The sequence below is a fragment of the Eretmochelys imbricata genome, chromosome 7 (assembly GCF_965152235.1).
Source record: "Eretmochelys imbricata isolate rEreImb1 chromosome 7, rEreImb1.hap1, whole genome shotgun sequence".
NCBI classification, from domain to species: Eukaryota; Metazoa; Chordata; order Testudines; family Cheloniidae; genus Eretmochelys; species Eretmochelys imbricata.
Genome location: NC_135578.1, coordinates 2394577 through 2414477, shown reverse-complemented (window position 1 = coordinate 2414477; position 19901 = coordinate 2394577). Strand labels below are relative to the sequence as shown.

Genomic DNA, 19901 nt, shown 5'->3' with positions numbered 1-19901 from the left:
TCCAAAATAATCATGACAAATTGAAGAACTGGTCTGAAAACAATGTGATTAAATTCAACAGAGACAAGTGCAATGTACTACACACTAAGGAACAAAAAAGTCAAATGCACAATAGAAAATGGGGAATAACTAACTAGGCAGTATTGTTGCGAAAAGGATGTGAAGCTATAGCAGATCACACTGAATGAGAGTCAACAATGTAATGCAGTTGTAAAAAAAATTAATATTCTGGGGTGTATTAACAGTGTCACATGTAAGACACAGGAATCATAGAATATCAGGGTTGGAAGGGACCTCAGGAGGTCATCTAGTCCAACCCCCTGCTCAAAGCAGGACCAATCCCCAATTAAATCATCCCAGCCAGGGCTTTGTCAAGCCTGACCTTAAAAACTTCTAAGGAAGGAGATTCCACCACCTCCCTAGGTAACGCATTCCAGTGTTTCACCACCCTCCTAGTGAAAAAGTTTTTCCTAATATCCAACCTACACCTCCCCCACTGCAACTTGAGACTATTACTCCTTGTCCTGTCCTCTTCTACCACTGAGAATAGTCTAGAACCATCCTCTCTGGAACCCCCTTTCAGGTAGTTGAAAGCAGCTATCAAATCCCCCCCCATTCTTCTCTTCTGCAGACGAAACAATCCCAGTTCCCTCAGCCTCTCCTCATAAGTCATGTGTTCCAGACCCCTAATCATTTTTGTTGCCCTTCGCTGGACTCTCCAATTTATCCACATCCTTCTTGTAGTGTGGGGCCCAAAACTGGACACAGTACTCCAGATGAGGCCTCACCAATGTCGAATAGAGAGGGACGATCACGTCCCTCGATCTGCTCGCTATGCCCCTACTTATACATCCCAAAATGCCATTGGCCTTCTTGGCAACAAGGGCACACTGCTGACTCATATCCAGCTTCTCGTCCACTGTCACCCCTAGGTCCTTTTCCGCAGAACTGCTGCCTAGCCATTCGGTCCCTAGTCTGTAGCGGTGCATTGGGTTCTTCCGTCCTAAGTGCAGGACCCTGCACTTATCCTTGTTGAACCTCATCAGATTTCTTTTGGCCCAATCCTCCAATTTGTCTAGGTCCCTCTGTATCCTATCCCTGCCCTCCAGCGTATCTACCACTCCTCCTAGTTTAGTATCATCTGTAAATTTGCTGAGAGTGCAATCCACACCATCCTCCAGATCATTTATGAAGATATTGAACAAAACCAGCCCCAGGACCGACCCCTGGGGCACTCCACTTGACACCAACTAGACTTGGAGCCATTGATCACTACCCGTTGAGCCCGACAATCTAGCCAACTTTCAACCCACCTCATAGTGCATTCATCCAGCCCATACTTCTTTAATTTGCTGACAAGAATACTGTGGGAGACCGTGTCAAAAGCTTTGCTAAAGTCAAGATACAATACATCCACTGCTTTCCCTTCATCCACAGAACCAGTAATCTCATCATAGAAGGCAATTAGATTAGTCAGGCATGACCTTCCCTTGGTGAATCCATGCTGACTGTTCCTGATCACTTTCCTCTCATGTAAGTGTGTCAGGATTGATTCCTTGAGGACCTGCTCCATGATTTTTCCGGGGACTGAGGTGAGGCTGACTGGCCTGTAGTTCCCAGGATCCTCCTTCTTCCCTTTTTTTAAAGATTGGCACTACATTAGCCTTTTTCCAGTCATCTGGGACTTCCCCCGTTTGCCACGAGTTTTCAAAGATAATGGCCAATGGAGGTAACTGTCCCACTCTACTTGGCTTTGGTAAGGCCTTAGATCAGTCGTCTCCAACCTTTTCACATACAAGATCACTTTTTGAATTTAACATCAACCCAGGATCTACCCTGCCCCTTCCCCAAGGCCTCGCCCTACTCACTCCATTCCCCCCTCCCTCCATTGCTCTCTTCCCCACCCTTCACTCACTTTCACCGGGCTGGAGCAGGTGTGCAAGAGGGGGTGCAGGCTCTGGGCTGGGGCCAAGGGTGTGAGAGGGGGCTCTGGGCTGAGCCTGGGGCAGAAGATTGGGGTGCAGGAGTAAAGGGTGCAAGCTCTGGGAGGGAGATTGGCTGCAGGGGTCATATGGGCACAGTGCACCTAGTCTCATAGAATCCACTGGACATTTCATGAATTTTAGATTTTATTAGTATCATTTGTGGTTTATAGATCCAAAATCCTCCAGGGATGGTCACAAATCAGTGTAGCATTCTCAAATGTGGGGTGTGCATTGGCTGAGCTTGGGGCAGGTGATTGAGGTGCAGGAGAGGGTGAGGGGTCTGGGAAGGAGTTTTGTGTTGGAGGGGGCTCTGGGCTGGTGCAGGGGATTGGGGTGCAGGAGGGAGGCGCATCAGGGCTCATGCCGGCTGCCTGCCTGCCCTGGCCTCATGCCGTTCCTGGAAGCGGCTGGCTGCTGGCAAATCTCTGCGGCCCCTGGGAGGGGGAGTGGGGCAGCAGGTCTCCATGCACTGCCCGCGCCCGCAAACTGTGCTGGGGGCAGGGTGCAGAGCTGCCTCTCCCCTCCCCATGCCAGGGGCTGCAGAGATGTGCCAGCAGCCAGCCACTTCTGGGAGTGGCGTGAGGCCACGGCAGGCAGGCACGCAGCCTGCCTGCCTGAGCCCTGCTGGACTTTTAGCTGCCCGATCACTCTCGACTGGCAGAGGTTCCAGGATCGACGGGTTGGCAACCACCGCCTTAGATAGACTATTATGTTCAGCTCTGGGCCCACACTTTAAGAAAAATGAGGACAAACTGGAGAGAGCTTAGAGGAGAGCAACAAAAATGATAAAAAAAGATTAGAAAACCACACCTATGAGGAAAGGTTAAAAAAAAGACTGGGTGTGTTTACTTTTGAGAAAAGAAGACTAAGGGAGGATCTGATAAGTCTTCAAATATATTAAGGGCTCTTCAAAAGAAGACTGTGATCAATTGTGCTCCATGCCCACTGAAGGTAGGACAAGAAGTAATAGGCTTAATCTGCAGCAAGGGAGATTTAGGTTAGATATTTGAAAAACTAGAAGGATAGTTATGCACTGGAAAATGTTTCCAAGGTAGGTTGTCTAAACCTCCAGTGATGGGAATTCCACAAACACCTATCAAGGATGGTCTAGGTATAGTTGGTCCTGCCTCAGCACAGGGAGCGGGACTAGATGACCTCTTGTGGTCTCATGCAGCCCTACATGTCTGTGATTTTATTATGTGATGAGAAGAGACATGATAGGACTCTTGATTTTGTAAAAAATATATTAACAGCCAGAAAGAATAACTCAATCCATTCACAGATGGTATTTCTCTTTACTTACTACTTCAAAGGAAGTTTGCAGGTTCCACTATAACTCATAATCCCTCTCTCTCTTCTAACTCTGCTCTAGCCAGTGACTCAGTAAATCTGGAATGATAGCACAGAGCTTTGGGACCTCCTGTAGGGTGACAAGATGCTTTCTTACTTTGTCATTAGGATTACTATTTATTAGTTATGGTGCAATATAAGTGTACACAGCCTTTTACAGGAGATAAATTGCAACAGTCAGATAAGGGAATCCCAAACTGGAAGAGATGACAGTCTGAAAAGGCACAGGTAGGGCCAATTCAAAACAACGCAGTAAAGAACAAGTTGACAAATTGTCATTACAGCTGAAATGGAGCTTTACACAGCGGGGGAGGCCACTTGGCATACATTAACGGGCAGGCTGCTCCAAGCCTAACTGATGCTCTCAAATAAGTCCGAGTCAGGAGTAGGTGAAAAAAATTACAGTAATATTCCCATGGCTATTGAGCCATGATATATCCATGGGGGGTTTAAAGAAGCCTGTTTTTAATATCACATATCAAATATTCTGTAGCACACTGAATAATCTAAATTAAGTCAATTCAGTTCCCAACATAATGCAGCTTACATTTGTATTTTAATTCAAAAGACAGGAGAACTAACCCCATATTGTGCTTGGGATCTTTCCAACAGGAAAGGGAGTCCATATGTTGGTGTTTCCTATTATATATTAAGGTGAAAAACGTGTGTTCATTGAAACAGGTTGTGAAGTGAACTGGGTTAAGTTTAGAGCATAGTAGAAGTGTACCAGAAGGTAAGAGACAAATTCACATTTTTCCTAAAAAAATTATTAGTCAAGCACTTACAAAAAGCTAAACACACCCTTTTTAGACGTTCTAGTCAATGTATACTGTATAGTGGCCTAATTTCCAATCCTGATGTTTATACATTATCATGAATTAGTAACCATGCAATATTTAAACAATTCAAATATAGCAGTAAAGTGAGCAGTTAAAGAAAAAGAAAACAGTGGTCTAAGACAGGTGAAGATGGCTATTGAACTAATAAGAAATTCTATAGCAGTCATTATAAATATATTGCTACCAATCACACCTCAGAAGCATGACAGGCTACTTAGTCTACACTGGGGCTAAGTTTTATGATGGTTGGTTACTTTCTGGTTTTTACATTGATTAACTGTAATTTGTGAGTCACAAGGTGCCTAGAGTAAAGGTTAGGTGCCTTTTTGGTACAAACTGGTAGAAATCTAAATAAATACATAATTAAATTGTAATGTTTCCCTCTCCCAGCGTCTCCATTTAATCATCACTCATTGCAGTTGGCAAAAGGCCTATTGGTCAGTTTTGTCCTGAACAGGCACATAGCTGCTTCCCCACATCACAGCTGCTTGCTACACTTATCTGATTAACCTTAGGCTTTTCTGCCCAAGTCTTAGTTTTTTGTGGAATTTTTCAGAACTTCAGGCCCTGCCTTCCTGTCACATAAGCTTCAGACTCTTTCGACAGAGCTGTGTGAAATGAATTTAACATCACTTTAGCTTAAACTACAGAGTTCCACTACCATCTGTTGTCTCCCCAAATCAGCCTAACAGTTCTTTCACAGTTCTTTGGAAGCTAACATCTTCTCTCTTTAGTTCTAACTCTGTAAACTATTTTTGTTATTTAATAAACTGTACCAATTTTACCATTAAGGTTGTCCTTAACTTCTCAAAATATCAGAATTGGAAAAGGTACAGCAAAGGGCAACAAAAATGATTAAGAGTGTGGAACAGCTTCCAGATGAGGGGAGATTAAAAAGAATGGGACTTTTCAAACTGGAAAAAAGACCACTGTAAGGAGATATGAGAGAGGTTTATAAAATAATTAATGGTACGGAGAAAGTGAGTACAGAAGTGATATTTACCCCTTCATATAACAGAAGAACCAAGAGTCCCCCAATTAAATTAAGAGGCAGCAGGTTTAAAACAAACAAAAGGAAGTACTTCTTCACACAACACACAGTCACCCAGTTAAACTCATTGCCAGGAGATGTTGTGAAGACCAAAAGTATAACTAGGTTCAAAAAAGAATTAGGTAAGTTCATGCAGGATAGGTCGCAGCGATGGCTATTAGCCAAGATGGTTAGGGGTGCAACCCCATGCTCTGAGTATCCCTAGCCGCTGACTGACAGAAACTGGGAATGAACGACATGCGATGGCTCATTCAATAATTGCCTGTTCTGTTCATTCCCTCTGAAGCACCTGGCACTGGTGGCTGTCAGAAGACAGGATACTGGGCTAGATGGACCATTGGTTGGACCCAGTATGGCTGTTCTTCTGTTCTTTAGTACCCAACAAACTCTGATCAATACAACCTATTCTGTGGTAATACAGCACAGGACACCATGTCTTCTAAAATCCCAAGGTAACATGAGACAGCCAGATAGGTTTCATAACTGATTTAACTCTTCCCCTCTCCCTACCCGGACTATACTATAATCCTTAAAGTTTCACAGCTTCCTAGTAGGGTAGAATTAAATTCAATAATCAACCAGAATTGATTAAATTTAATCACCGGATGCATTTCCACTGAAAGCGTCCGATGAAGTGAGCTGTAGCTCAGGAAAGCTTATGCTCAAATAAATTTGTTAGTCTCTAAGGTGCCACAAGCCCTCCTTTTCTTTTAACCAGGGATGGGTTACTGAATTCTGAATACTCCTCTCAGTAAGAATGATCCTATATACCTTAAAAAAAAAGACTGAAATTATATTCCTATAAAAAGGCAATAAACCTTTCGGAATAAACAGAGCTATCAAATGAACTACCATTACAAGAACGTGGAACTGAAATCGGAATCAAATTTACAAAACGAAAAGGAGTACTTGTGGCACCTCAGAGACTAACCAATTTATTTGAGCATGAGCTTTCGTGAGCTACAGCTCACTTCAGGGGACGCACGCAGTGGAAAACCTTTGCGTTTGCCCGTGATGTTACAGTAACGGGGCCTTTTCTCCAGCCGCCGCTCTTTGGGGAAACACACCGGGCACCTGCACGCCGCCTCCAGTGGCCTGGAAACCCGCGACCCGACGGTCGCTCTCCGGCTCGCCACAGCACAACGCACGCGGGCGGGGCGAACGGGGCGAAGCCCGTGGGGAGCCCGGGCCAGGAGCGGGCGAGCGGTTCGCGGACACCCCCGCGCCCCGGGCCTTGCGCGCGGGCCCAGGCAGCGTTCGGGGGCTGCGGCCGGGCCCCCGCAGGCCGCCCCGCCACACGCGGGCACGAGGCCCCGCTGCGGGGCGCCGGCTCCCAACCGCCACCCGGGTCACGAGGGCCAAGTCCGCCCCCGGCCCGGGGATTCCCACCCCAGGCTCTCCCCTCCCGCGCAGCCAGCCCGCGCCGGCCACGGGTGGGGGTAATGCGGGGTCGGAAAGGGGGGGGGCAACGGCTGCAGTCACCCCGTGCTGGGCCTCCCCGCTAGGCTCCCCTTTCCCGGCCCGCCTCCTCTGCGGCCCCACCCTCGGCAGCCCCGCGGCGCGCCCAGCCCGCTCCCCGCCGCCCTTCCCTCAGCGGCGCGCAGCGAGCGCGGGGGCCACCGCCCTCGGCTGTGCCCGGCAGCGGGGGAGCGGAGCCGCCTCGCAGCGGGGCGGGGGCGCGGCCTGCGGGCCGAGCCAGGAATGAGGCGGAGGCTCGCCTGGCGGGGGGGGGGACGATGCTGGGGCCTATCGATAACTCGGCGATCACCTCACCCCCGCCCCCCGGCACGCGTCGCCGCACGCCGCCTGTGTAAACGGGCGGGCACGAGCGGCCTCAAGCTCCGCCCACCCCCGTCGCCGCGCGGAGACCGGGCCCTGGGGGGCGCAGGCGCAGCGTGTAAGCTCTGCCGCGGGCGCGGATTCCTCCGGGAGGGACGTGATTCCCCCAGGTGAGAGGCGAGCCCCGCAGGTGAGGGGCCCCGCCCCCCCCGCGCACACTCCTCCCGGTGAGAACCCCCCCCGCAGGTGACGCGCTCTCCCCTCTCGCCCCCCCCCGCCAAGTGAGAACCCCCCCCGCAGGTGAAGCGCTCTCCCCTCTCGCCCCCCCGCCAAGTGAGAACCCCCCCCCGCAGGTGACGCGCTCTCCCCTCTCGCCCCCCCCCGCCAAGTGAGAACCCCCCTGCAGGTGAAGCGCTCTCCCCTCTCGCCCCCCCCGCCAAGTGAGAACCCCCCCCCCCGCAGGTGACGCGCTCTCCCCTCTCGCCCCCCCCCCGCCAAGTGAGAACCCCCCCCCGCAGGTGAAGCGCTCTCCCCTCTCGCCCCCCCGCCAAGTGAGAACCCCCCCCCGCAGGTGAAGCGCTCTCCCCTCTCGCCCCCCCGCCAAGTGAGAACCCCCCCCGCAGGTGAAGCGCTCTCCCCTCTCGCCCCCCCGCCAAGTGAGAACCCCCCCCGCAGGTGAAGCGCTCTCCCCTCTCGCCCCCCCGCCAAGTGAGAACCCCCCCCCGCAGGTGAAGCGCTCTCCCCTCTCGCCCCCCCCGCCAAGTGAGAACCCCCCCCCCGCAGGTGAAGCGCTCTCCCCTCTCGCCCCCCCCGCCAAGTGAGAACCCCCCCCGCAGGTGAAGCGCTCTCCCCTCTCGCCCCCCCGCCAAGTGAGAACCCCCCCCCCGCAGGTGAAGCGCTCTCCCCTCTCGCCCCCCGCCAAGTGAGAACCCCCCCCCCCCGCAGGTGAAGCGCTCTCCCCTCTCGCCCCCCGCCAAGTGAGAACCCCCCCCCCCGCAGGTGAAGCGCTCTCTCCTCTCGCCCCCCCGCCAAGTGAGAACCCCCCCCCCGCAGGTGAAGCGCTCTCCCCTCTCGCCCCCCCGCCAAGTGAGAACCCCCCCACACAGGTGAAGCGCTCTCCCCCCCCCGCCCCCGCCAAGGGAGAACCTCCCGCAGGTGAAGCACTCTCCCCCCCCGCCCCCCGCCAAGGGAGAACCCCCCACAGGTGAAGCACTCTCCCCCCCCCCCCCCGCCAAGTGAGAACCCCCCACAGGTGAAGCGCTCTCCTCTCTCACTCCCCTGCCGCTAAGTGAGAACCCCCCAGACGGTGTGGTGCATGCCCCCCCCCGCACACTCCCCCAGGTGAAGCACTCTCCCCTGTTACACACTCCTTCAGGTGAGAACCCCCGCAGGTAAAGCACTCTCCCCTCTCACATCCCCCGCCAAGTGAGAAACCCCCCCCCCACACACACACACTCCCCCAGGTGAAACACTGTCCCCTCTCACACACACACACACACCCCCCGCCAAGTGAGAGCCCCTCATGGAGTGGTGCATGCCCCCCCTCTATGCACACTCCCCCAGGTGAAGCACTCTTCCCTGTTACGCACTCTTCCCTGTTACGCACTCTTCCCTGTTACGCACTCCCCCCAGTGCGGACCCCCGGCAGGTGATGCACTCTCCCCTCTCACACACCACACACACCCCCACCAAGTGAGAACCCCCCACGGTGCGGTGCGTGCCCCCCCCATGCACACGCCCGCAGATGAGACCCCCGGGCAGGTGAAGCACTCTCCCCTTTCACACACTGCCCAGGTGAGAACCCCCCCGCAGGTGTGGTACATGCCCCCCCCATGCACACTCCCTCAGGTGAGAACCCCTGCCTTGTCACACACTCCCTCAGAGGAGACATTCTTCCCAGCTTCTCTCACACACTCCCCCATGTGAGACCCCCATCCCCATCATACACTCCCCGGGTGAGAGACTTAGGTGAGATGCTTCCCCTCCCAGATACAGTGCCCCAGGTGAGATGCTCATGCACTCCCCAAGGTGAAACCCCCCTGCAGGTGAGACCTTGCTTGGTGCTGTCCTCTCTGTGCCCTCGCAATGGTCCCCACAGGTGAGCCCCTCCGAGCCCCTCTGTATTTCCCCACATGAGCAGTGGTGGTGGGGATATTAACCCTCTCTGACGTTGGGTCTGGCCAGGCTGTGGTGGACAGGTAGTTCAGCTGTTCTTCAGTATTGCCATGGAAACGTATGTGCTTTGCCATTGCAAGGGGGTATTTTATAGGATGGCAGCCTGTCACAATTAACTGCAATGGCGGTGCCTTAAAATGTCATTGCTGTGTATCAGAACATCACTCTGTTGAAATGCGTGGTGAAGTGGTCTAAAATGTCTATTCCTTTATGGGGAGGGAGGCATGAATATAAAATATAGTTATCTAGTAAGTGAATAAAACATACAAACTAAAATATGGGATAACACCCCCATGCCAAAGAACCCAAAGAACTGTTATTGAAATGCATACGTCCAGTATGTACATGAGATAAACTCGAGCCATAATATTTGGATAAGGATCCAAAACTGTCCCCCCAAATTGGTGTTCAGCTCTGGGTTTTGCTTTGGGCTCCTCTCTAATTCGGTATTGCACTGTACAATGCTGAGAACAGACAAGGAGTGGTGTGTGGATGTTGGCAGTTTCTAGCTCCATGCTTATGGAATGCAGGATTTATATGATTCCTAAAAATCATATCAGTGATGGGAATGACAACCCAACCTATTGTATGCTGTTGCCTGAGCCAGGATTCTTCTCTGCTGTCTAGTCTTTGGTGCTTTATCCTGGTGTTAACGATGAGTCCAGGTTTTGTAGGAATCTTTGATGCTATAAATGTAATGAGTTAAACTTACTAGACTTATACAGTATGGATGACATCAAGCTATGTTCATTAAAATGTTTCATTTGCTGAAAAGTACAATAGCACTCATCTGAAAGCTTGAGTACTTTGTAGACAAAGGGACTCATTTATTATTGGTATTGGTGTTTGAGCTCATACGTAACATGTATTGCAAACAATTGTTCGTAGCTTTAACTTATAAAATAAACAGGTGTTTCATTGTTGTATCCTGCAGTTTTCTGTAAAGACTATTTTTTACTTTGTTTTTATATTGAAACATTGATAGTCTTGGTGTGGGTAAAAAAGGATATTAATATACATCTGATATGTTAACTTGTATTTTGAGAAAATATATAGCAATGTGATGGACCTCGTTTTAAATATTCAGTATGTAGACTTCATTTGTCTAGAAGATGTTAAAACCTTTCATCTATGATTAACTGCTTTCTCTGTTGTGTTCCAGCCTATCATAAATCAGCATTAGCTTTAGGACTGTTATGCTGAGTTATATGTATTAACAGTCTTATACTAAAGTCTCCTTTCCCTGTCAAAAGTACTAGCTACAAATTCACTTTGTAGCATATCTTCAACAAATACTGTTTACGAAATTCTAGAACCCCAATCTTCCAAACACATGCACATAACTTTACTCTTGTGAATATCCCTATGGAAGTCAATGGGACTGCTCATATGAATCAAGTTAAGCATGTACATATGTGTGTACAGGATTGTGGTATGAGTCCCCACCCACATATCCAAACCCCTGCTGCAGAAATCATGGAGGTCACAGACAGTCATGGAATCCATGACCTCCGTGACAGACTCGCAGCCTTACCAATGAGATACGGAATTCATTTCTTGCACGTAAATGGTGACAGATCATAAAACTGAGATTATGTGGCAAAAGTTCTGACGTAAAGAGTAAATAGTAGGGGAAATGCCATCGGTGCTGGATAGAGATATATTTGGGTCTAAAATGGTGGTGGTGGATGAAGGTAATGAGGGACCCTAGGGTATATACTGTTACGTTGGAGTGAGTAGAAAAAAGAAAAGGAGTACTTGTGGCACATTAGAGACTAACCAATTTATTTCAGCATGAGCTTTCATGAGCTACAGCTCACTTCATCGGATGCATACTGTGGAAAGTACAGAAGATCTTTTTATACACACAAACCATGAAAAGGAGAAGGCGGGTGGTGGTGGTCGGGGACTCTCTCCTCCGGGGGACTGAGTCATCTATCTGCCGCCCTGACCGGGAAAACCGAGAAGTCTGCTGCTTGCCGGGGGCTAAGATTCGCGATGTGACGGAGAGACTGCCGAGACTCATCAAGCCCTCGGATCGCTACCCCTTCCTGCTTCTCCACGTGGGCACCAATGATACTGCCAAGAATGACCTTGAGCGGATCACTGCGGACTACGTGGCTCTGGGAAGAAGGATAAAGGAGTTGGAGGCGCAAGTGGTGTTCTCGTCCATCCTCCCCGTGGAAGGAAAAGGCCTGGGTAGGGACCGTCGAATCGTGGAAGTCAACGAGTGGCTACGCAGGTGGTGTCGGAGAGAAGGCTTTGGATTCTTTGACCATGGGATGGTGTTCCATGAAGGAGGAGTGCTGGGCAGAGACGGGCTCCATCTTACGAAGAGAGGGAAGAGCATCTTTGCCAGCAGGCTGGCTAACCTAGTGAGGAGGGCTTTAAACTAGGTTCACCGGGGGAAGGAGACCAAAGCCCTGAGGTAAGTGGAAAAGCGGGATACCGGGAGGAAGCACAGGCAGAAATGTCTGTGAGGGGAGGGCTCCTGCCTCATACTGGGAATGAGGGGCGATCAACAGGTTATCTCAAGTGCTTATATACGAATGCACAAAGCCTTGGAAACAAGCAGGGAGAACTGGAGGTCCTGGTGATGTCAAGGAACTATGATGTGATTGGAATCACAGAGACTTGGTGGGATAACTCACATGACTGGAGTACTGTCATGGATGGTTATAAACTGTTCAGGAAGGACAGGCAGGGCAGAAAAGGTGGGGGAGTAGCACTGTATGTAAGGGAGCAGTATGACTGCTCAGAGCTCCGGTACGAAACTGTAGAAAAACCTGAGTGTCTCTGGATTAAGTTTAGAAGTGTGTGCAACAAGAGTGATGTAGTGGTGGGAGTCTGCTATAGACCACCGGACCAGGGGGATGAGGTAGATGAGGCTTTCTTCCGGCAGCTCACGGAAGCTACTAGATTGCATGCCCTGATTCTCATGGGTGACTTTAATTTTCCTGATATCTGCTGGGAGAGCAATACTGCGGTGCATAGACAATCCAGGAAGTTTTTGGAAAGCATAGGGGACAATTTCCTGGCGCAAGTGCTAGAGGAGCCAACTAGGGGGGGGCGCTTTTCTTGACCTGCTGCTCACAAACCGAGTAGAATTAGTGGGGGAAGCAAAAGTGGATGGGAATCTGGGAGGCAGTGACCATGAGTTGGTTGAGTTCAGGATCCTGACGCAGGGAAGAAAGGTAAGCAGCAGGATACGGACCCTGGACTTCAGGAAAGCAGACTTCGACTCCCTCAGGGAACGGATGGCCAGGATCCCCTGGGGGACTAACTTGAAGGGGAAAGGAGTCCAGGAGAGCTGGCTGTATTTCAAAGAATCCCTGTTGAGGTTACAGGGACAAACCATCCCAATGAGTCAAAAGAATAGTAAATATGGCAGGCAACCAGCTTGGCTTAATGGTGAAATCCTAGCGGATCTTAAACATAAAAAAGAAGCTTACAAGAAGTGGAAGGTTGGACATATGACCAGGGAAGAGTATAAAAATATTGCTCGGGCATGTAGGAATGAAATCAGGAGGGCCAAATCGCACCTGGAGCTGCAGCTAGCGAGAGATGTCAAGAGTAACAAGAAGGGTTTTTTCAGATATGTTGGCAACAAGAAGAAAGCCAAGGAAAGTGTGGGCCCCTTACTGAATGAGGGAGGCAACCTAGTGACAGAGGATGTGGAAAAAGCTAATGTACTCAATGCTTTTTTTGCCTCTGTTTTCACTGACAAGGTCAGCTCCCAGACTGCTACGCTGGGCATCACAAAATGGGGAAGAGATGGCCAGCCCTCTGTGGAGATAGAGGTGGTTAGGGACTATTTAGAAAAGCTGGACGTGCACAAGTCCATGGGGCCGGACGAGTTGCATCCGAGAGTGCTGAAGGAATTGGCGGCTGTGATTGCAGAGCCATTGGCCATTATCTTTGAAAACTCGTGGCGAACCGGGGAAGTCCCGGATGACTGGAAAAAGGCTAATGTAGTGCCAATCTTTAAAAAAGGGAAGAAGGAGGATCCTGGGAACTACAGAGCAGTCAGCCTCACCTCAGTCCCTGGAAAAATCATGGAGCAGGTCCTCAAAGAATCAATCCTGATGCACTTGCATGAGAGGAAAGTGATCAGGAACAGCCAGCATGGATTCACCAAGGGAAGGTCATGCCTGACTAATCTAATCGCCTTTTATGATGAGATTACTGGTTCTGTGGATGAAGGGAAAGCAGTGGATGTATTGTTTCTTGACTTTAGCAAAGCTTTTGACACGGTCTCCCACAGTATTCTTGTCAGCAAGTTAAGGAAGTATGGGCTGGATGAATGCACTATAAGGTGGGTAGAAAGCTGGCTAGATTGTCGGGCTCAACGGGTAGTGATCAATGGCTCCATGTCTAGTTGGCAGCCGGTATCAAGTGGAGTGCCCCAAGGGTCGGTCCTGGGGCCGGTTTTGTTCAATATCTTCATAAATGATCTGGAGGATGGTGTGGATTGCACTCTCAGCAAATTTGCGGATGATACTAAACTGGGAGGAGTGGTAGATACGCTGGAGGGGAGGGATAGGATACAGAAGGACCTAGACAAATTGGAGGATTGGGCCAAAAGAAATCTGATGAGGTTCAATAAGGATAAGTGCAGGGTCCTGCACTTAGGATGGAAGAATCCAATGCACCGCTACAGACTAGGGACCGAATGGCTAGTCAGCAGTGTGCCCTTGTTGCCAAGAAGGCCAATGGCATTTTGGGATGTATAAGTAGGGGCATAGCGAGCAGATCGAGGGACGTGATCGTTCCCCTCTATTCGACATTGGTGAGGCCTCATCTGGAGTACGGTGTCCAGTTTTGGGCCCCACACTACAAGAAGGATGTGGATAAATTGGAGAGAGTCCAGCGAAGGGCAACAAAAATGATTAGGGGTCTAGAACACATGACTTATGAGGAGAGGCTGAGGGAGCTGGGATTGTTTAGTCTGCAGAAGAGAAGAATGAGGGGGGATTTGATAGCTGCTTTCAACTACCTGAAAGGGGGTTCCAAAGAGGATGGCTCTAGACTGTTCTCAATGGTAGCAGATGACAGAACGAGGAGTAATGGTCTCAAGTTGCAGTGGGGGAGGTTTAGATTGGATATTAGGAAAAACTTTTTCACTAAGAGGGTGGTGAAACACTGGAATGCGTTACCTAGGGAGGTGGTAGAATCTCCTTCCTTAGAGGTTTTTAAGGTCAGGCTTGACAAAGCCCTGGCTGGGATGATTTAACTGGGAATTGGTCCTGCTTCGAGCAGGGGGCTGGACTAGATGACCTTCAGGGGTCCCTTCCAACCCTGATATTCTATGATTCTATGATTCTATGAAAAAATGGGTGTTTACCACTACAAAAGGTTTTCTCTCCCCCCCACAAACCCACTCTCCTGCTGTTAATAGCTTATCTAAAGTGATCACTCTCTTCAAACTTCAAAACCAGACTCCAGCGAGAAACTGTTGAATTGGAATTTATTTGCAAATTGGATACTATTACCTCAGGCTTGAATAGAGACTGGGAGTGGCTAAGTCATTATGCAAGGTAACCTATTTCCCCTTGTTTTTTCCTACCCCCCCCCCCCACGTTCTTGTTAAAGCCTGGATTTGTGCTGGAGATGGCCCACCTTGATTATCATACACATTGTAAGGAGAGTGATCACTTTAGATAAGCTATTACCAACAGGAGAGTGGGTTTGTGGGGAGGGGGGGAGAAAACCTGGATTTGTGCTGGAAATGGCCCAACTTGATTATCATCACTCTCCTTACAATGACAGGTATTCTCTGTGTATATATAGAGTCTGCTGCAGTTTCCACGGTATGCATCTGATGAAGTGAGCTGTAGCTCACGAAAGCTCATGCTCAAATAAATTCGTTAGTCTCTAAGGTGCCACAAGTACTCCTTTTCTTTCTCCTTACAATGTGTATCACTTTAGATAAGCTATTACCAGCAGGAGAGTGGGGTGGGGGGAGGGAAAACCTTTTATAGTGGTAAACACCCATTTTTTCATGGTTTGTGTGTATAGAAAGATCTTCTGTAAACTTTCCACAGTATGCATCCGATGAAGTGAGCTGTAGCTCACGAAAGCTTAGGCTCAAATAAATTGGTTAGTCTCTAAGGTGCCACAAGTACTCCTTTTCTTTTTGCGAATACAGACTAACACGGCTGTTACTCTGGAACCTGTTGGAGTGAGTGAATCAGGCCATGACAGCAGAGCTTTAGAGGGCTCCCTGCAGTGCCATAGGGCCTGTGAGACCTGATCCCTGCAGTCAAAAGATGCAGGTGGGAGAGTCTGTGGTCTCAATAGGGCAAAGCAGAGACCCACAGTCAGGGCTGCGAGGAGGAGCATGACAACAAGCCCCTGGCTCTGGGGGAGGCCACCCACTGCTCTATGGCTCCTACACTATCAATATACAAATAAAATCTGTGTCTCCCATGCCATTCAGATAAATGGGAGTATGCTGTATTTTGTTTTACGGTGTGGAAAGAATTGTGAAACTAATGATTTTTTTAAAAAGTCAGTGTGCAGATCAGGAGCACTGTAAAATAAGTCCTAGTAGGGAAAATGAATACATCTTATAGTGTGACATAAATTTATAACTGCCTTCCCGATAGTCTATCATTGACTTTGATGCTGCAGATTCTGTGTCCCCAGTTGGACAGATGCACTATACTAAAAGTACATGCTGTAGGGCAATAAAATAAGAATTTTGATCCCTGGTTGAAAAATGAGAGAATACTTCTTTTTTTACAGCATTCTATAAAGATGTTTGTTTATTTGAAAAAAATTTTAAAAACTGGAGGACTTTAAATTTCAAGATACCGTAGTTTTTCCAAAAACTCTAGTCTATCTGGATTTTAAGCATTTTTGTTGGTCCAAAAATTAAGATTTTTTTGAGAGGTGTAGGGATGAAAGAAGGTGCAAATCTCAATTTTCCTAGAATGTTCTGCTTAAAGCATATATTATCATAACTCAGACAGTTCCATTAACTGTTGCGTTTCAATCCTTGCAATGCATGAATGTCATGCCCAATATAGGACTATAGTATGGAAACCAATCTGGGAAAGTCTTATTTTCCACTAGTGTTTGCAGTGCAGTTGTATCTGTGTTGGTCCCAGGATATTAGAGACTAATGACATTTAGTGCCTCACAGATGTGCCACTTAGTATTATCATAGTATGTACGCTATAAAAAAAATTGTCATTCATTTTATGTTTAGTATCTCCAATAGCTACCAATCCTCATGCAGAAAATAAAATTAATTGTAGTCTTTTCTATTAAGTTAATGCAAGCACTCAAAATATTACAAGTAGGTAATATATAAGCAAAATGTATTGCAGTGTGTTCCTCTGTATATTTATATTTTAGAAAAAACTATCATTTCATTTATATGTTCACAGCAATAATAAAGCTGTGTGAGATGAGTGAGTTTATGTAGTTTGGCCAGACACAAGTTTGCTTGCTCTTCTTGGGTGTGATCTGACTTCCACTGAAGTAAGTGACAAGACTCCTTTTATTAATTAGGACCAGCATAGTTGTTAGGTTTTTTTGGCAACTCCATGTGACGTTATTCAAATTATGTAATGAGCTAATTTGCATATTGCTAAATCTCAGCTTTAAAAAATTCTGTGGATTTAGTACTGGTGAAAGGCATTAGTTTCATCCCTAGCAAATGAAATCTTCTGTTTCTCTGCACAGCAAGCTTCCAACCCACACTGCCCTTCCAGCTTGCCTTAACCTGGATATGGGGGAAACTTCCTCTAGGTCCAACTGGGGTAGCCTCATCTCCATGGCCTTTGCAGTTCTTAACCTCAGTTGAGTCTGACAATCAGTGGAATGTGCAGTGGGGAGTTTATGATGTCGGAGCTGGAAATGAGACCCACCAACCTCATCTTGTAGAGTATTCACCAGATATCCATTAGATAGAAACAACTTTCAAGCTCTACAGAGCGCTAGGCTGGATTTAAACTGGTGGCTTGCAGGTGAAAGACTCTTTAGTTCATTAAAAGTGAGTATTCTGGTGCCCCAGTAAGTGCTGACTTAAAAGAAGTGAAGGAACATCAAATTTGCAAAGACAAGCATCAGAATTAGGGTTATCTGGGGTATCTTAATTCTGCCCCTTGTGTATCTGCCTCATGATACAATCTTTAATTACATAAGAACAGCCATACTGGGTCAGACCAACGGTCCATCTAACCCAGTATCCTGTCTTCCAACAGTGGCCAATGCCAGGTGCCCCAGAGGGAATGAACAGGCAATCATCAAGTGATCCATCCCCTGTCGCCCATTCCCAGCTTCTGGCAAACAGAGGCTAGGGACACCATCCCTGCCTATCCTGGCTAATAGCTATTGATGGACCTATCCTCCATGAATTTATCTAGGTGTGTATATATATGTATATATATATAAAAGATAAATTCATAATCATCACATGCTGTATTTTTCTCTACATGAGTCATCAGCAGAGTTTGAACTAGGACTTTAGATCTACGACACAGACCTCTTGCGCTTGAGCAGTTGCTAAAAAATTAACTGGTAGCAGAAGTAGGTTATTATCCTCTATGTGGATCAGTTCCCAGAGCAGGAGAAGACACTTTGTCTGTGCGTTACACCTCTATTTGTGAGACAGTAGTGAAGTACTAAGTATAATGATTCCTAGGTTCTGATTCTGGCTCTGGGAGCAAAGTATGGTCTACTGGTTACAGCTGTGCTTGCAGACAGTATACCCAACCACATTGCTAACTAGCTTTGGCACGTTCGTTCTGAAAAGTAGAATGGCAAAGGGGATGAAATTTGAGTCCTTTATATTATAGACCAGAGTTCTGTTCCAAGGTGCATAAGACCATGTTCATCGGTAAGGGTGGTGAACAGCAAAAATATTAACAGCACTCTATGGAAGAAATGAGACAAGAACTCCAGGTATTTGGATTTGCAGTCTAGTGCAACTTCCCCCTACACCATTTTTTTTTTTTTTTATTAGGGGCTCTCTGCCTTACATATCTGTGTGTGACATTTTCCCAGAAATGCTGGAAGGCCTGACAGAAGTGCCAAATGACACTTGGCCAATCTGGTCCTGGTCTTTTGAAGCTGCAAGCCTGTGTAAAAGGGCTTTGGTCTGACAAAAACAAAACACAGCAACAGCAACTCAAACCCTTGGGTGATGGAATCCTCAGCCCCAGACTGACAGGGTGCCTGCCCATCTGGGTCACAATAATAAGTACATTATAAGTACCTACTGTAAGGGGACATAACCTGTGCTATCGCCCTTTCACCACCTGCTTTTCATGTGAATTTTGGTTCAATGGATCAGCACATTGATCACTGTAAGATTTGCTTCAAAGTACGGTATTCTTGGCTAAGGAATGATTTGTGGAATGTTGAACATTCTTCTGGTTTAAAAGCCCCGAATAATAGCAAAGATGAGATCTGAATAGAGGAAAATAAAAATTAGAGCAATAACATTTTCCAGAAATTGTTAATGTACTGCCAGACTACTTTATTTATAGAACAAAGAAATAGTATACTGCTTTCAAACTTGTAAAATGACTAATTCATGGTTGTCAATTGTTACTTAATATAGTTATTAATGTGCCTTTCTTAAATAATTATACCAGTTACACTATCTGTTTCAGTTTCTTTTACTGACAGATAACTTGGTTGTAACAAATAGTGTGGTTTACAGTATGATAATAGCTATGCATCAAAATACTAGTAGACAGTATTGAATCAATAAAATTAAAATATTAATCAGTTAGCTCTCTAAGTCCCTGATTCTGCAAACATGTATGTGAGTAGTTTTACCCATGGAACAACTAGTGCATAAGTGTATGAAAGATCAGGGCATACATTTACTAATTCACCCAGGGGTATGTACCATTTTATAACATGTAAAGCTTTTAAATGCTTTTCAGTTCTGAAAGATCAATATTTTGGTGAAGCTAGTTCTTAAGATAAATGGTACGTGTGATTTGGAGAGATGCTAACCGTCCCTAATTTTCTGTAATCCTGATTTTTACATGTAATTACTAATCCAGGCTTATTCTACTATTTTTCAAGCATGCGCACACATACAGAGTATATAAAAATCTGTGTGTCACTCGCCACCACTTGGGTCTGACAAACACAGCAAAGAGTGCCACGGCCATGGGGGGCATTATTTTCTACCACCTCTATGGCACACGCACAGATTGCAATGAGGGTCTGATAGGAGGCAAGCTACAGCAATTTTGAATGGGTTGGAGTGCTGCTGGATTCATCTCCCAAGCCACAGGCTGCATGTTGCACTTTGTCCCGTGTGGACCCTGCTGGCATGCTGTAAGTACCTAGAGTATGTTCACGTAGTCCATTAGTGTCCACGCAGCCTCTAGCTTGCTGCCTGTCAGATCTTCATTGCACATTCTGGGGGAGAGGAGAGCATGAAGGAGCAGGAGGAGGCAGCGGTGGAGGAGAAGAGGAGGAGGATCATCTTGGGAAGGGGGTCAGACCTGGGACTGTTCAAGGAAATTAAAGGCCATATTTGGCATAAGAGGGCAGCATTCCTGGGGCCAAGCTTTCCCTTCTCCCTGTTTGGGGGTGGGGGTCAGGGATGAAATGAGGGGTGAGGACTAAGGAGCCAAGTCCCCCTACTCCTTGTCCATGGATAGCAAAAAGACTGGGGGGAGGGGGCAGAGAGAGAGAGAGCCTGGTTTCTGTGTGTAGGGGGAAGGAGAGGGAGAGAGAGGGCCAACC

General features: G+C 47.7%; 1 protein-coding gene and 1 long non-coding RNA gene across 12 annotated transcripts in view; one reads left to right on the top strand and one right to left on the bottom strand.

Moving 5' to 3' along the window:
* LOC144268067 (uncharacterized) overlaps positions 1–6316 on the bottom strand; it is a 33468-nt gene extending 27152 nt beyond the window's left edge. Inside the window, exons 1-2 of the long non-coding RNA XR_013346704.1 lie at positions 6293–6316; positions 3918–3974 (exon numbers count right to left, since the gene is read on the bottom strand). This is a non-coding gene — a long non-coding RNA (uncharacterized LOC144268067). The remainder of the gene's footprint in view (positions 1–3917; positions 3975–6292) is intronic.
* Positions 6317–6939: 623 nt separating this feature from the next.
* Positions 6940–19901, top strand: part of CFAP20DC (CFAP20 domain containing) — a 182754-nt gene continuing 169792 nt past the window's right edge. For 2 of the 11 annotated variants that reach the window (XM_077821929.1, XM_077821928.1), the window contains exon 1: positions 6940–7174. Coding sequence is in view for 1 of the 11 variants with exons in the window: in XM_077821933.1 (XP_077678059.1) it covers positions 19483–19487 (5 nt within the window). In the remaining 10 variants the exon portion in view is untranslated. Of the gene's footprint in view, positions 7195–19348; positions 19488–19901 lie in introns of those variants that run through there. The other 9 variants (XM_077821931.1, XM_077821930.1, XM_077821932.1 and 6 more) reach the window with 8 other exon arrangements.